The sequence below is a fragment of the Amblyomma maculatum genome, chromosome 7 (genome assembly GCF_055883805.1).
Source record: "Amblyomma maculatum isolate TAMU_Amacu chromosome 7, ASM5588380v1, whole genome shotgun sequence".
In the NCBI taxonomy this organism is placed as follows: domain Eukaryota; kingdom Metazoa; phylum Arthropoda; class Arachnida; order Ixodida; family Ixodidae; genus Amblyomma; species Amblyomma maculatum.
The window spans coordinates 78,415,082-78,433,582 of record NC_139350.1 but is presented as its reverse complement, the minus strand read 5'-3'; the positions used below and the strand labels follow the sequence as shown (position 1 = coordinate 78,433,582).

Sequence of the window (18,501 nt, the reverse complement as noted above, 5' to 3'; positions counted from 1 at the left end):
ACAGCCTCGAAGACCTCCCCGAGCATCGACCATGCGGTGTGCACCACATTTTCCCGGAGCATGTGTCAAAACTGAAGCGATATGTCAACGGCGCCAGCATTGACTCCGACTTACATACCGGCTCATCACCACTACTGTCGTCGCCTGCTGCCTCATTGCCTTCTCACCGACACTTCCTCAAACCCCCCCCCCCGGTGGATAGATGTTACGGCGCGCGCCGAGGAGCGCTGCGCCAGAAAAAGAAGAGCGACGGGGCAAGTGGTGTTTGCCTGGTGTCTTCCGTTCTGTGTCTATCTCTAGGCGGGCACAGTGTCCCACAACAATATATATATATATATATATATATATATATATATATATATATATATATATATATATATATATATATATATATATATATATATACGGCGTTCACACCAGGTAAGCACTGATATATATATATGGCATTCACACCAGTGATGCACTCAGACAAGCACCATGGCGTACTGCACGTCCGAACACAGGCTGCTTATTCGGATCCTGGCCCCGAGCACGCGCCATCCGCGCACACACTTTGTCTCCCTCATCTCCTATCTCCTATCACTCAGCCGTAGCAATATATATATATATACTATAGCCGCATTCCTAATCACTCTTGTGGCACCGTCATGCGGCCGGACTGTATTACCGACGTTTTAGCTGGCCTAGGCCATGCTGGGAGCCCAGTGTTCTTCGTCTTCCTCGCTCGAGCTCTCGCCGGGCTTCCCGCGTCGCAGTGCCGCGTCACTGTTATTAAACCTGCTTTTCTAACCTACGTTGGCTGCTCTGGCTGTTTCACAGTGACATTTGGTGGAGCCGTGCGGAGTATCGTCCCATGTAGGCTGACTTCGAAGGCACCGACGACTTTTATTTCGAAAACACCATTGAAGCCAGTTCCGAGTGCGTGGATACACCTGTCCACAAGGCGAGTCGTCATCTGCGAGGCCTACAGCCTGAATTCAGCAGCGTGAGAGCACCTACAAGAACCATGAAATCTACCTCGGGCAGCCATCCTCCTCAGCAGACTGGAGCGGTGCCGCCGTTTGTCCTGCACACACCTCGGTCACCACCTTCGTTCCATGGTGATAGGTTCGAGGACATTGAAGATTGGTTGGCCAGTTTCGATCGTGTAGCGGGCTTCAAGCAGTGGGATGGTGAGCGCAAACTACAAAACGTCTACTTCGCAATGCTGGATTCGGCCAAAACGTGGTACGAGAATCATGATGCTTCCTTTACCACCTGGGAAGCTTTTCGCCGAGAGTTGTTGGCGACATTTCGTACCGATGAGAGGAAAGAGAAAGCCGAGCTCGCCCTGCACTCAAGATCGCAGCAGCAGAATGAAAGTGTTGCCATGTTCATTGAAGACATGACGTGACTCTTGAATCGGGCTGATACAGCTATGCCCGAGGCCAAGAAGGTGCGCCACATAATGCGGGGCGTAAAGGAGCAGTTGTTTGCCGGTCTTGTCTGCAACCGTTCGACAACTGTGGCGGAATTTACAAAAGAGGCAACAAATATGGAGCGCTCCTTGCAAGAGCGGAGCCCGCAGTATGGCCGACTTGCTTCTGTAGCAACCGCTCATCACTTCCCGCCTACGTCTCTGCCCGCTGAGGAACTTCGAGAGTTAGTGCGGAATATTGTGCGCGAAGAGCTACAGAAACTACGCTTTGAAGCTTCACAGGCAAGCATGGCTGCAGTAGCGGACGTGGTCCGGGATGAAATCCGGCGAGTGGTGCAGCCAGCTCCGGCAACGGCGCAACCAGAGCCCTACATAATGACTTACAGCGACGTGCTGCGAAAACCTGCGCCAGTGCCACAATCCTTTCTTCTTGTTGCTCCTGTGCAGTACCAAGTCCCAGCTGTGCCCGCCCCACAGCAGGAATTCAGGCCCGCCATCCGTAAAGCACATGTGTGGCGAACGCGAAACAACCGACCATTGTGCTACCACTGCGGGGAGCCCGGTCACGTTCAGCGCTACTGCCCTTAACGCCAGATGGACCTCAGGGGATTTCTCCCGACGCACCTCGACCGCGCTACGTTGAATGACCTCAGGAGATCGAGGACTACTTGGCCGCTAACGTGCAGCCCCCTACTGCACAACGACGCCAGTCCAGATCCCCGTCTCCAAGAAGGTTCTTGTCTCCAAACCGTCCTTCGACCTCTGGCCAGTTCAGAGGCACGTCCCTACGGCGGGAAACCTAAAGACGGCATCCTCTGGGGGTAGGGCCGCCGCAGCTGTACAGAGTCAAGCGCTTCCACCTGACGATATAAAGCGAAGTGCCGACCGACGGCGACACGACCCGACGAGCTGCGAAAAATTGGTTTCCGCCGAAATTACCGTAACCGCCGACAACCGTAACGTAAATGCACTCGTGGACACTGGGGCTGATTTTTTTGTAATGAGCAGTCGGCTAGCCACGACCTTCAGAATGGTTTTGAGGCCTTCGACCGGGCCGCATATACGAACAGCTGGCGGCCATGTGGTTGCACCGATTTGTGTCTGTACCTCGCGAATATAGATCCGAGGCATAACTTTCCCCGGCTGCTTCGCAGTGCTTCCCGAGTGCTCCAAGGACTTGATACTCGGTTTGGATTTTCTCCGGGAGTATAGCGCTGTAATCGATTTTAAGGACCTAATCGTGTCGTTTGCCGCCCACCACACTCTTGACGACGAACCCCAGCAACACATGCCGAAGCTGTGAGTCTGTGATGACCATGTTGTTATACCGCAAAGATCCAGCATGTTTGTTGTTGTAGAGTGCGACAGCAACCCCGAAACCCGCGACATCGCCGAAGCCAGCATGTCGCTGCTTCTAGGTTGGCAAGTCTGTGTAGCCCGAGGACATATTGAACGGATGGACAGGCGAACCGAACTTTTGGTGAAGAACTTCGGTTGTGAACCGCAATGTTTGGCGAGCAAAAAAAAACGATTGCGTATTTTGAAGAACTCCCGGAATGCGCAGGACAGTATTCGTTGTCTGAAATCACGAATTCATTAGAAACGTCGACTACTCCACTTAAAACCGACGTCAACCCGGACCTCCTGCCTAATCGAAAACATTGCTTAGAGACCATTATCGACTCTTTCCGGGACTGTTTCGCAACGACCTCCAGGTTTAGACAGACAGCTTACAAAGCACCGAATTATAGTCGACGAAATCCAGATACCATTGTACCTGTCGCCTTATCGTGTCTCTCCAAAGGCGCGGGATGCAATTCGCTGGCAAGTTCAGGAAATGCTCCAGGACGACGTGATCCAGCCGTGGATGAGCCCATGGGCGTCGCCTGTTGTCCTAGTGGAGAAGAAAGATGGGACCTTATGCTTCTGCGTTGATACCGGTGTTTAAACAAAGTTACCAAAAAAGACGTTCATCCTCTACCCCGCATTGATGACTCCCTAGACCGTCTGCGTCACGCCAAATACTTCTCATCGCTTAATTTACGCAGTGGTTATTGGCAGATAGAGGTGGACGAACGCGACCTGGAGAAGACCACATTTATTACTCCGGATGGTTTGTACGAATTCAGGGTGCTCCCTTTCCGCCTGTGCTCGGCTCCTGCAAGCTTCCAGCGGATGATGGATGCTGTGCTTTCTGAGCTGAAATGGCAGTCTTGCCTGGTGTATCTGGATGACGTTGTGATTTTCTCCAATACTTTTGAGGAACACCTGAGGCGCCTGCGTGCCGTTTTCGAAGACATTCGTTCAGCCGGTCTGTCCCTTAAGCCAGAAAAGTGCCATTTCGCTCTTCAAGAGCTGAAGTTTCTAGGCCAGATTGTGAGTGCCAAGGGCATAACCCCAGACCCCGACAAGACAGCCGCCGTAGTTGCTTTCCCCATTCCAACCGACAAGCGAAGCGTACGTCGTTTTCTGGGTCTTTGTGCCGATTATCGGCGTTTTGTGAAGAACTTCTCGCGGATAGCTGAGCCTCTAACTCGCCTAACAAAAGAGAAGGAACCATTCTGCTGGTGCCAAGAGCAACAACGGTCCTTTGAGAAACTACGAACTCATCTATAAAGTGAACCTATACTCGGTCATTTTGACGAGCAAGCCGACACAGAACTGCACACAGACGCAAGTAACACCGGCCTTGGAGTGGTTCTTGTACAATGGCAGGATGGTATTGAACGTGTAATCGCATATGCAAGCCGTACCTTATCCCGGTCCGAAGTGAACTACCCCACTACCGAAAAGGAGTGTCTAGCTATTGTGTGGGCTGTGACAAAGTTTCGCCCCTACTTGTATGGCCGGCCTTTCCGAGTAGTGAGCGCCCACCACTCACTCTGTTGGTTGGCAAGCCTCAAAGATCCCTCAGGGCGGCTTGCACGTTGGAGTCTTCGACTTCGAGAATTTGATGTGACCATTGTCTCTAAATCAGGCAAGAAACACAGTGATGCAGTTTGTTTGTCCCGCGCGCCTCTTGAGTATAACAGCATTGAGTTCGAAGACGATTCTGTTGTTCTTGGCGCTATCTCCATGGATAATGTGGCTCAACAACAAAGAGACGACCTTGAACTACGGATCCTCATTGAGTATCTAGAAGGAAATAATCCGACTCCGCCCCCAATCTTCTCGCGCGGATTGGTATCGTTCTGTTTACGAGACGGCATCCTGTACAAGAACTACGGGCCGACGGAAGCTGTTTATCTTCTCGTCGTACCTAAGGCTTTTCGCGACGAAGTCCTGCAGGCGTCCCACGACGACCCTTCTGGTCACCTGGGTTTTTTCCCCAACTCTGGCACGCACACGCCAAAAGTATTATTGGCCTAAGCTCACTGCAGAGGTCAAGCACTACGTCAAAACTTGCCGGGAGTGCCAACGTCGAAAAACCCCGCCGATTCAGCTGGCCGGACTGCTACAACCTATTGATCCGCCAAAAGTCCCGTTCCAACAAGTCGGCATGGATTTACATGGCCCGTTTCCGGAGTTCTCGCTTGGCAATCGGTGCATTGCAGTCGCCACTGACTATCTCAGCCGATACTGTGAACCGAATGCTCTTCCCCATGGAACCGCTGGTGAAATAGTGACCTTTTTTATGCAGAGAATTGTACTTCACCACGCAGCACCCGCCGTCGTTATAACTGACAGGGGAACGGCTGTCACCTCGGCGCTTACAGAGGGGGTTATGAGGCTCAGTGGCACAAGTCACCGGAGTACAACCGCTTATCACCCGCAAACAAATGGACTTACCGAACGGCTTATTAAGACAATCGCCGACATGATTTCTCTGTATGTCGACGAGGACCATCGCAACTGGGACGCAATACTTCCCTATGTCACCTTCGCATATAACACTGCGCCACAAGAATCTACGCACTTCACTCCGTTTCGTTTAGTCCACGGCCGAGAAGCCATGACTATGCTGGACGTAATGCTGCTTACTGATAGTGTTAATCCCGCTGTCATGGGTGCTGATGAATTTGCTCTGCATGCCGAGGCCCTCCGCAAACTTTCTCAGCAGCGTATCCGGCGCCAGCAAGAAAAAGACGCTCACCGGTATAATCTACGCTACAGAAATGCAAGTTACGAGTCCGGAGAACGAGTTTGTGTGGAGCCCAATCCGTATGAGAGGGCGGACTGAAAAGCTGCTTCGTCGATACTTTGGCCCTTATGTAGTCGTTTGCACACTCAGTGAAGTGAACTATGAAGTTCTTCCCCAGGGAACTGTTCGTTCCTCTCGACGGCCAACATCCGAAGTGGTGCACGCTGCACGAATGAAGCCCTACCACGACCGTTAGCCGCTCGTTCGCCCCAGCCATCCGACACTACCGATCTTCCTTGTTGCTTTGATCGCCCAAAGGTTAGCGCCGAGGATGGCGTCGTTCAAAGAGGGGGAGTAATATGCCGCATTCCTAATCACTCTTGCGGCGCCATCATGCGGCCGCACTGGATTACCGATGTTTTAGCTGGCTAGGCCATGCTGGGAGCCCGGTGTTCTTCATCTTCCTCGCTCGAGCTCTAGCCAGGCTTGCCGCGTCTCAGTGCCGCGTCACTGTTATTAAACCTACTTTTCTAACCTACGTCGGCTGCTCTGGCTGCTTCACGGTGACAATATATAGATAGGATGTCCCAGCTAACTTGGACCAAATTTTTAATAAATTTGCCCTAGAGGCGTGAAACAAATTCAGAGCTGTACAGAGTCGTCTATGCTAACCCCCAGTATCTTTAGTTCACTATAGTTGAATAATAAGTAAAGAATAATTAGCAATTTTTTATTTTTTGGCTTGAGAAAAAAAAAAGTCAATTGAAAAGCTGTAGATCTTCATGAAAAACGGGTAGGTATGTCCCTACGGAAAGCTGAGACTGCTTTTGTATATCTTAACAAAAGCAGACATGATTTACGAATTTTTTTCCCATTTCCTGTCCGGAGAAATGATATTTTAGTGCACTGGCACATGACCAAGCAAATTGCCATTTTAAGTGCATTGAGGAGGCATGCATTGGAGCGTCCATACGGATCTTGTGCTGTCTAGCTGCTTAACTACAAATGTTCTCCTCCGACATGCAAGGTATGTTTAGAAACCTGGATGAGCCAGAAGACAGTAGATTGGACTGTTAGCGCATAGTACTTGATATTTTAAGGGATCTCTCAGTTTATGTATTGGGCCCTAAATTTCGGAGATATTGATGCTCTTTAGTTCTGTAAACAAAACTATTTCTGCGGATACAATTGTATTTTCATTATAGTACAAAATATTGTCAAATTTTGAAAAAATATTTTGTGAGACTCTTAAGAAATTTTGATTTTTGGAATGAATTCACAATATAGCAACATTTTATCAGCGCATCATCGTGAATTTTCTGACAATCGCTACCATTCGCCTTTAGGCACACGAAACAAAATATGTTAGGCTCAGCGTAAAAATAGTTCATTTATTAATTGTAGGGGTGGAAATTTTTGTGGCGCTTAATTTTTCAAGCCATTTATAGGTGCTGAGTGCGAAGTTAAGACGGATATGATGAGCCAGCATCAGGTCTGAGAGTCGATGAATAAGCACATTGCTCCAAGAGTATGGTCCATGCATCCATACAATAAGCGATGCTTGTCATGAGTTGCATCTCTAAATATTTTGTCCTTTTACCGATAAGCTTTACGAAGCGATGATTGTCAGCGCTCGCTATATCGAGTTTCACTAATTTCCGACTGTATATCATATGAAACGTGTCATCTCCAAGCTCCAATCTATCGTTACGGCTAAGTCCATCGGGATGCTTTAAACATGGGGGCGCTTATTTAAGCATCGCTTATTGAGTTCAGAACGCGATTACATTGTCAGACCCCGTTCGCATCGCAAATTTAGTAGGTCTACCTTTGATCAGCTTGAATCAGAGAGCGTTCGTAACCGATGAGCGTGTCTGTCTCGTAGCACGAACGTCCTTGGTTCGACTTTCCGCCCACTGAAAATTGACGCAGTTTTCATTTCCGACTAATAGACCTTTCCAGCAATTCCGCCGCGCCACCAAGCGACCGCGCAAAGCACCCTGGGAAAAAGGAGCACCGAGCCGAGCTGCGCCGCTGCGTTCCGGCGTTCAGCGTCTTCCTTCTCGTATGCGTTTTTGTTTTTTCCGAGCAAATGTTGCAGCAGATTGATGTTGTGATTAGCTGCTACTCTTTGTGCAATATGTGGTGACTTTTTTGTCATTCATCATGTCGCCAAAGAGAGCTCAGGGTGGTGGTCAACTTGTGTGGAGGTCTTTCAGTTGTTTTGTCCATTGGCATTTTGGAAGGCTTGAAGAAAACGATGGAATATTTTCCACAGCTTTCAGTAGTGCCTGGAACATACAGATCAAACTGTGATTCATTTAAGGTATAAGCATTTGATTTATATGAAAGGTATGTATTAGGGTTTTTAGACTCTGAGATTTCTGCTGTGCCAGCAGTCAAAACTCTACAAGCGTGGGCAAAGGAGGAGGGGAGGAGGGGGCGGGGTCATCTAAAAGGGCTGCCGAGTTGGCCTCATGCATTTATTCTGTTGGACCTGTCCCGCCGTTGTTTCAAATGCAGGGTTTCGGTCAGACAGGTTTGGTGACAGTGTTATGGGAGAGTATGCTGCTCAATAGTATATTTATTTTCTTAAATTGAATTACATTGAAATAAATGTGTTATTACCCATCTGCGAGGTATAGGGGGTGGTCATTGGTGAAATGCTGCCACTCCTCCTCCATACATTAATTGGAAAACCCTGCGCACGCCTACTAATGGGCACCAGACCATGACTGAATAGATCAGACGTGGCGTCAAAACATTTCTAGGCAAATGACAAATTTGTGAGTACTTAACTGACCTCAGTGCTCTTTTTTCGTGATTTCCATCAAACGTTATGGAGGAGGTAAGGCAAAAAGCTGCGGACACAGCTTGACTGAGGCCTCACCCCCTCAATAACAAATAGCAGTAGCAGAGCAATGACTAGGAGTAAGTAATAAAGAATGACAAGGAGTAAAAACTTAAGAAATCAAATTTTTAAATGTACATCACTCAAGCATGAGAAGAAAAAATAAAAAGTAGTTTCATTCATGCGATAGAGAAGAATAAAAAGGAGCGAAACTACATTCGGGTTGATGTTTTACAGATTTAAAGAGACATCTTTCTCCAATATTCTGTAGACACCAAGTGTGAAGAAGAATATCCACATATAACAGAAATATTTAACTGTTTAATGTCCTTCATAAAGAAAACGTGACCTTTATTAGTTATTGCAAAACTACCCAGCATAAAAATTTCTACTGAAAATTGATTTCTGCGCTCGTTCTCTGTTTGAATTTTGAAAGTCCACGACGTATTACTTGGCTTACGCTATCAATTTGATCGAGTCATCCTCTCGACAAGCACGTTTGTAGAAAGTGTACGCGCAGACTATCGCAGCACGGTGTCGCGCACGTCACACGTTCGAGCAGTGGTTGACGCGTTGATGGAGACACAACTCGCACTCTACGAACAGCTATTGCTACATCCTGGGTGAACGGCAGCAACGTTGCGCGCATATTTTGCTGTTGCTGAAGTGAAAAAAAAAAGAAACACTACGGCGAACGACCAGTACGCGAACGTGCTACCTAATGTCTTGTAAACAGCAGCAGCCGTGGCCACGTATTGGAAGTGGTCTTTGGAAATGGAAGTAGAACGGAACACCCAACTGTGCCATGCGATGCGAAGAAACACTGAGCTCAATGGGATCATCAGAAAACAGCGTGAAGCAGTGCGGCGATGACGTCGAGAAATAGAAAGATTAAGACGGAGACCGGCAGAGTCAGAGAAACAACCGGACGGTGGCGGAAGGAGAGACAAGAGACGTGAGGTGGCAGTGGAAAACATTTTTGTCAGCGCGCTGAAGACGCGAGAACGCGGGAGGCAATCGCTCCGTTCTCCCATCATGCTTTGCTCGGATCCGCCAGGGGATGGCGCGGCGATGCAATTTCTGGAAAGGTCTATTATCTTTCCTTAGTAAAGAACTTCCTTCACAAATTTAGAGACAATGTGGGCACTTCAAAGTGGTGCTGAATTTTCCATCCAGATGGCACATACCCCCACTGTGGGTATGTGCCATTATAACGAGGGAGAAGAAGAAGCGAGATCGCATTAAAGTCTGGCGAATTCGGCCGATCAAGCGATATGCCAATAAGTGAGCGGTGCTGGCACGATGGAACAGCGGGTGGCGCAGGATGTCCCATACATTTGATCGAGGTGCGTCCCCATGAGCACTATTAACCTGGGTAGTTTTGCAATAACTAATGAAGGGTAAATGAAAAAAGATGCTATTATTCTGTTTGTGTAGTGGGCGAGTCGATGCAGCATACCCACAGAAAAGCAAGCAGAAAAAGGATATATTTGATCGAGGTGCGTCCCCATGAGCGCTATTATCCTGGGTAGTTTTGCAATAACTAATGAAAGGTAAAAGAAAAAAGCTGCGATTATTCTGTTTATGTAGTAGGCGAGTCGATGCAGCATACCCACAGAAAAGCAAGGTTCAAGAATGCAGTTCTTTTAGAACTTGTTTGCAGGATGCACCTTGCGCGTGTATGCATTAGTTTCTCCGGGATGGCTACAGCAGCTTCAATGTTTCGCTTCAATGCAAGGGGCAACCTTATTTTCATGCTTCAGGCAGCCGTAGAAAAAAACGGCAGGAGCTGAAAAAAAAAAATCGCGGGCATCGGCATTCCTCGCAGCGGCGCATGGCAGCGGCGACTCGTCTCCTGGAGGAACTTTTAAAAGCAACCGCTAGGAGGCTTTCTGCGGCGCCCCTACAGGCGGTGCACGGGGCGTATAACCCCCGCTTCGACGCAGTAGCTGAAGAGCACCATGCATGCACAGTGAGGCTCATAGCTAAGTGATGACGTCACTGCGCTCCGCGGAAACTGGCGATATTTATTGGCGTGGGACAATGTCTCAACACAAAGGAATGGTCCTTAGTTTTGCGTGATATGCAATTTTCTCGGAAAAAGTTGCAGGTTTGGGGACCTGCTGCCTGTGTACTAAACTATTGGCATCTATTGTTCCTCACAAAATGCATAAAACATTTGACTTTTATGACAACAATTATATACTTGTTTTGTTTTTGATTGAATAAAAAATCGCAAAAATTGCGCCAGGAGCGACGCACTGAAAAAAAAATCCATTTTCAACCTTAAATACGAACATGACGCATTATATTTTTGCACTAAATCTTTTTCTTTTTATTACTAAGGTTGTTTTCCTAATGCCTACCGATGTTGGGAGTTCTAGACTACTAGATTCGTTCGCCACAATGCATCAAATGCCTCCAAAAATTCGAAAACGGCAAAAAAAAGCAAATTTGATTGTAATTTAAAAAAAAAAGTCATCTTCGTTTTTTATGAACGCCGATGTAAAACTTCTCAGTACCTCAATAATACTAAGGCGTGGCAGTACGTTAAGCACCGCGCGCTAGGAGGTGTGTTGTGGTGGCGCGTTTAGCGTCGCGGCCATAGAACTGACGACAAGGACTTCATCCACGTCGTTGTCATCGCCTTCCGTGCCGAGGGATAAGGCGGAAGGCCGCCGCTCTGGGCGCACATCGGGGGTAATGAGGATAGCCACCGACTCGTTTTGCTGCTGAGTAGTCGCGCGCTGCTCCTGGCCCCGGTGCGTCGTCGTCATGGGAAGCATCACCTCCGTCTGGAGCTCTTCGAGTTCGTCCTCCGCATTCGCGCCATCGAAGACTCGGTCACAGCCTTCGTCCTCTTGAGATCTAGGCGTGTTGTGGTAGCGCCTCCTTAGGAGAAGTTCGAGGTCCTCGGGGCTCTCGATGAGCAGCCTTTTGTAAAGGCTGTCTAAGTCCTCCGCCGAGATCTTGAATACCTCCTCGTAGTTTTCGATCAGTTGCTGCACGACCGAGATGACGTCGCAGCGCTCCTCCACCCTCTCCAGGTTTTCCACAACAAACTTGCCCTTCTCAGAAGTTTTGTTCAAGCGTAATATGTTTGGCCCCAGCATGGTAGCCAGGTTGTAAGCGTCCATCTTGTTTCCCCGGAGGGGCTGCCCTGTGGATGACTTCCTGTCCACCGCGTGGTCGGCCACGGTGCTGAGGAACTTGAGGAGCGCCCACAGGGCGTTTCTGCTGTGCGTGGGAAGAAGCCGCACCAGCTGTCGAAGGATGTCCAGCTGCTTGCTACGCTCCGCCACGCGCTGGGTGTAGATGAAGGGCAGGTAGAGTTCCCTGGTGAGCAGCGGCTGTGGCAGGTCGCGTAGGTACTCTTTCAACAGCTGCGCCACGTCGTGCGGCGGGGGGCGCTCCTGGTCCAGATCCACCTCGCGGCCACTGTCGAAATCTTCGCGAAGCTGGCGAACTCTCCGCATGGAGCCGCTGAGCCTGAATATGCCCACGGTGTTGAGGCCGTATTTCGCGAGATAACGTAGGCAGCAGTTGACTACGCGTGGTATGTGCGGGCCGCGCACGGCTAGTACGTCGTTGTTCTTGGGATCCGTGGTCAAACTACGATGGCGTAGCGACTCCACAGAGCTCTTTCGGGAGTCTTCGGTGGAGACGTCGGCTAGCGAAGAGCGCAAGCTGCCCCTGGCGTTGATCGAGCGTCCCGAGATCGAGTCGGCCGCGTTCACACTCGGGCACAGGTCTCCCGAGAACCAGGTGCCCGTTTCGGGCAGCGTCGAGTGCGGGAAGCGATACCGGTCGCTCTGCACCACCTGCTGCAGCTCAACACCGAACACCTGGCCACAAGGGATGTCAGCACTTTCTTGGCGACTCGCAAAGAAGCACATAGTAAAAGCCTTTTTGCGCAGTAGGGCAGGCCTTCTCCAAAGTTTCGCCGATGCCACCGAAGCATCGTCACTGGGGACTTCTACTTTGCAGCCCAAGCCGACACTCTGCAGTCTATTTACAGCGAGTGGTCGTAAGCCTGATGCCTCCATCTCGTTCAGTGCCACTAGTGTCGTAGGCTGCAGCGTCAGTAGGCCTTCTGTCCCGGAAAGCCACTGACAGCAGCCCTCGGGGGACCAGCTGCAGACTCTGAGCTTGGGTACCTTTGACTGGGACTTGACCCGCGGCCACCACAGCTTGCGCGGGACGCTGGACAGCCGACCGGACGCTCGACCGGCGTGCTGCTGTTGCTGCTGATTCATTCTGAAATGATGTCAACAGAAATTCGTGCCGTGTCCACTAATTTCTCCTACAACTGGATTTCTCCTACACCGAAATGCAGTGCGGTTACAACGTTGGCCGCGTGCTTCAGTCCAGGGCCACAAGATAACGGTCTCCCATGCTTACAAGTTGCTCGCATCACAACCAAGCATCAACTTCGTATCACTGCGTTCTGCTTTGTCTACAACTGGGACCGTTATTCTTCTGATCACCCTCACACCCATGACGTGATCCACCACGGCTGAAGACCAGCCTGTGCACTCCGTGAAAGATATTTTAACGATGACCGGCGATGAGTATTCAGGTCGAGAGAGCTATCTAGGTCAGAAAAAATGCGATCCAACAAAAAGAGCGAGCCGCACTCCCCATAACCGGCAAAGGGTACGTAACCTGTAGTTCAGGGGGACGACAGGTTCGCTCCTAGGGTGGCGCTTTCTCTTAGGTAAATAGCTCTGTTGTCAAGAATACTCATTATCTCGGCTCATTCGAGCTGCGACTATAAAGAAATATACAATTCGAACAAAACTAATCGGCTGCAAAGCGTTTTGCTTCTCAATCTACTTACGTGCATATTAGAAAGGAAAGAGCGTCTTAATTTTCGTCATGACGAGAAATTAAATATTATAATTAAGAACTGGGTTTAATACCACTGCAACTCGCAACAAGAAATATACAGGATAGAGGAAAAGTTCCACCGTCACTTGTGTTCTCCCACGAAACTGCTAGAAATAACGAATTTATTCCTCTTTAAGCAATAATAAACACTGCCTACAAGCAGAAAAAAACATTATAAGCGTTGAGAAGGCTTTAGATATTGCATAAGTTAAAATTTAGCCAAATTTAGAAAGTAGTAAATCGAACTTTTGACGCCTACTCCTTAAGGCGAAGTCATAAGTTCAACTATGAATGGAAACATGCGTACAGTTTTATATTTATTTATATATATTTATTTTACATAATGCAAAGTGCCTGGTGTGTATAAAGTAATTAAGATCGTTTCTAGCACAAATCTATAAAAATTGAACCAGCGGTAGTTTTTTTAATTTGGAATTAAAGTTGTCCAGTTTTTGATGTTTTTTTTTTATTTTTGGGCGATCTCAATGTAACATCGAAAAACAATGGTGTATTCAAGAAATTTAAATTTTCTCTGAAACAAAACACAAGGCGCGGACATTATAGAGAACATGTTTCGGAGTCAATACTTCACTAGGTCGCGTCACATTTAGGGCTGAATATTGAAAATTTAAAAACAAGCGCTGAGTTTTACATTCATTTTTCTCATTTTAGTCAATAGAATGCAGTATATTTATAATCCCTAATATTTTTGAGGTACTGAGATAAGTTGAGGGATTTTCATAAAAATCGAAAGTGACGGAAAGTTGCCCCTTTTTCGCTGTTTTCGAATTATGGGCGCATTTGAGGCATTCTGGAGATGCATTCTAGAGCTCCCAATTTCGTCTGACATTAAGAAAAAACTAGCAATAAAGAAAAAATGTTTTAGTGCTAACTATGTAAACTGTCATGCCGGTATTTGAGGTTGAAAATGTATTTTTTTTTTAGCGCGTCGCTCCTAGAGCGATGTTTGCGATTTTCTACTAATTCAAATGCAGCAACAAAACAAGTCATTAATAGTTCTTATAAAAGCAAACGTTGCATACATTTTGTGACTATAAGAAGTTGATGACAATATTTTACTACACAAGAAATACGTCCCCAAACTCGCACCTTTTAGAAATGACAAAAACACCGTTTTTCAGCTGTAGCGATACACGATCTTTTTCCTGAGAAAACTACTGCATTTCTTGCAAACCTAAGGCCTGTGCCTTGTGTGTCGAGACATTTTTCTACACAAAAATTTCATTGCAAACAAAAAAGGTCACGGGCCCTCGATTACCATTCTTATCTGAACACCCATGCGTTGGCCTCGGGACGGTTGTATCGTCCCATTATCCGTCCCGTTATTGAATCTGTAAGGGGGGTAAAGTGGGGTTAATTTACACAACTCATATGGGAGGCCGCTATCTTGTATTTAGGATCCTGAAACTATGCTTCTACTTTGTCGCGGGACGTCCCAGCCAGATGATTCCACTTCCAATCGCTTTTTGGGCCATGACGTCATCATCGGCACTAGAATTGGTCCGACAGATTTTCACACCGTAGACTCGCTGTGCGACGAACATGCAAAAACTTTTCAAGTCCCAGTGCCTCCAACATCAAGAACAGCCTGGCTAACTGCAGGCTACATCAAAAGCCACGAGCTGTAGCCCTTGATGCAGGAAACGCATCCACTGATGTTTGAGTAATCAAACAATATGGCAAATCAGTCCTCTCTTATATAAATTAAATCATTTGCAAATATGTCACTTGGTTACCACTTCGCAACAGCTGACGTAAGCAGTCAACAACTTGGAAGCTTACTCCAGGATTGATAATTTATTGATATTTTGTGCGCAGTTGACGCTTAGGATGCTACTTATCAAATCACTACACGCCGTCCGCAACTTGGTTGCTTATACAGCAAGATTGACATTTTGTATACAGGCGATTACTAGATACAACTTGTAAACTTAACAACTGCAGTCCACTCAGTCAAAAAATTGAATGTTAACAGCTGAATTAGTGCTGTGTTGACAATCTGTGGTAAGTCAACTTCGAAACATCTCGTCAGTAAACAACATCAGTACATCCAGTCTACAATTTGTTGTGCCACTATTCGATAGGTATTTGTATTGATAAGATATCAAGAACATGGTGTGTACTTTTTATCAGAAATTTATTGACTGACTTGTCATAAGTAAACAACATGAACATTTACTTTAAATACTCATTTTTTAAGGGTAGTATTATGGAGACATGGCGGTCTTTTAATTGCAATGGTAATGAACGTAGGATGCCTAGGCTGCGTGGCTTACCGCGATGGCAGCAAAGAAGAGAGCCTAAACAATTATGTCCATCGGTCCCCTTCCGAGACACACACGACTAGTCTGCGCATCTTCGTACATTTGGACAGTAATCATTAATAAATGATGGATCCAATAGGAAGGGTGGTCAAACTCAAGAACCGAGCGCTGGTTTCACGCCGGTGAACAAAGCGATCGGGTTAACTGGGACGTGTGATTCATGTTGTTGCACGCGAACGCGATTAGGCGAGCGAATTTGTCGTAAACTGCAGTAGAAATGGGGACCTATGCCGCGTCGCGAATACTCTATGAACGAGCCAAGATAAAACATCCCGCCCAAAGGCATCCATGGCTGTCGCATACGTGCAATTGGCATGCTTGCACCCTACAATGACCAACTAAATGTCCAGTGCGCTTGAGTGACGCGCTATAAACCTTTTACCTAGAAATAAGATTGGCCCCATGAAAGAGTGACTCACCTGTCAAGCACTCCTTTGTGGGCGTGCCACGGAACCAGCAGAACTTTCGGCCAAAGACCAGCACTCGTTTATAAGAGCTGGTAAGCACAACCACCCAGCGCTGTTTGTCAACTTCTGCACAAACGAGTAGAGAAAAGAAGAGGATTAAGGATACGTACGCCGCACTCTCGCGTCGTGGGCACCACGTGCTTACAGAAATTTAAAGGAATACAGCAGACTACAAAGCCTGCTTAAAGTGAGAATTAGGAGAAATATCAAAATAAGCAAGACAGGCGTATTGTCACCCCGAACACGACCAGCATCTCTAGTGAGGGCTGCGTTAGAGAGAAAACATCCCAGTATAGTCACAGAGCCATTCAAGCTCAAAGGAACCGGGAAAAGTGAACTACGGTGAAAATTTATTCAAGCCTTTGCAATCCCATCAAAGATATGAGCACTCGTCACGTGAGCGATGGAGTCTGCTTTCATGGCGGCAGGGCGCGACCTCTGGCTTCACCCAACACTCCCTCATCGAGAAGCAGATGCTCTCCGCCGTCTCCCCTGTGATTAAGTGCGTCGGCGTTTATTTTCAGCGCACGTGTACACTCGAAATATACCCAGTGGGTGAGAAAGAACCTGCTTTACGTAATCCCGCATAATGTGGAAGAAACTAATGGTCACGTTTACAAAGGCATGGCGTTGTGTCAAATTCGGTGAATTGTATTCGGCCGCGAAGTCCGCTAGCAACGTAGAGGGCTCTTCAACAGCACGCGAGTAGCAGATGTGCTCAAATATTATTTATCATATAGAATATTTATCATTTCACCGTATAATATCTCACGGTTCCTCCAAATTGTCTTCGTCAATTGAGGCTGGACCGCCTGCAAATCTGCGTCTGACACTTACATCGCTGCATTAAAAAGCTATAGATGTAGACGATATCAAATGTCTTACCTTCGCTTCTGAAAAACAACAGTCTTATGTTTTGGCTTATGATAAACCTTCGCATTGATAATGTCATTGTTTTGGTAAACACAGCCGGCAAATCCGTTCCACCTAACGAATTTGCTATAATTCAAAATGACAAATTTCAAAACATTTTTCGTAATTTTCAAGCCCAAATATGTTAGCTACTTTGCATCCCTCTTACACCTTCATTCCTCCCATTATTGTGAACACGGCTGTGATTTAGAAACTTATTAAAAAATTTACAGGATCATTCCTTTATGATTCCATAGATTTTAACTTTCTGAAAAATACCTGTATTTGTGTTGTTCAAAAATACTAACTAGAATATTCCATTAGTGATTTCAAAAATTAGCTCCTTAAGCTAAATTAAAAATTAGAAAGTTGGTTGGAATTTACAAATCGGATAATAAAAATTCACCAACGAACTGTAGGTCTATTTCGTTTTCTAGTGCAAAGAGTAAGCTCTTGAACACATTATATTCTCGAACCTTGCATCATTTCAGAACCTAACTCATTTTATTCAATAGCTTAACATCATGTTAACAATAGGCATTGATAAGAAAAAGTACCTCAAAACACCCGACTGTATATATAACGGGACTGACCACAGTTTTTTAAAGTACTGGAAATGGCGTATAAAACGAGCTACAAAAAGTACTAATTTTTTCCACGTACGGTTTCGGAATATAACAAGTTTCCAGCTGATGTACGTGAGTGTACACCGAGATGTATTTTTACGGTAAATCAATGATTTGTGAATTTACTGTTCTTTCAAACCATTATTTGTTGACCGAATGTACTGTTACTCTTCTAGTATGTTTTTATCTTGATTCATTACCCCTTTGTCTACCCTCTCCCCCCTTTTCGTGTTATTTCTCTCGTGTGTCTTTTTTTGTTTATCTACTCGTCACTTCTATGTTGTACGCACTCCCCTGTTACAATGCTTGGGCGCTGCACAGTGCACTGAAGAAAAAAAAGGATATTGGATAATCATTTTCATGCGAAACTCAACTCATATGTTTTACTAATAAACTCAGTCCATTTTTAAAAGTTATTTATGAGCTGTTTGCATTTTCTACACTTTTCTAATGCATTTGAAAAAATATTCCACTTACTCCTATTTCATAAACTTAACCAGCTTAAAATTACCTTTTTTTCTGCACCAAAGACTCTCTTTCCAATTGTTCGCAATTTATTAAATGTATTATAGGTAATGAAACTACCTCGAACCTGAGTTTCATTTTCAATCTAGAGTTCCACAGGGATCCTCTTTAGGACCTCTTCTCTTTCCCATTTACATTAGCGACCTTCCCCCTCAAGTCTCCACTGATATTCATCTTCTACTGTGGAATCTTCTTTGAAATAATTTCTCATTACGAAGCTAACATTCTTCAGTCCCACCTATATTCTATATTTGCCTGGTACAGCACGGGGCAAATGCAATTAAATATCAACGAGTGTAAATTAATACATGCCTCCCATGCCCTTAGATCCCCCTTTATTTTTACAAGTAATCCTCAGGGTCTTTTTCTTCAAATATATAAATGGGT

General features: G+C 46.5%; 1 protein-coding gene across 1 annotated transcript; it reads right to left on the bottom strand.

The window, feature by feature from the left end:
- Positions 1-10,913: 10,913 nt before the first annotated feature.
- Positions 10,914-12,605, bottom strand: LOC146183703 (rho GTPase-activating protein 6-like). Its single transcript, XM_084608407.1, has one exon. It carries the CDS (start codon positions 12,603-12,605, stop codon positions 10,914-10,916), a length of 1,692 nt encoding a protein of 563 aa, XP_084464533.1.
- Between the last annotated feature and the right edge of the window lie 5,896 nt (positions 12,606-18,501).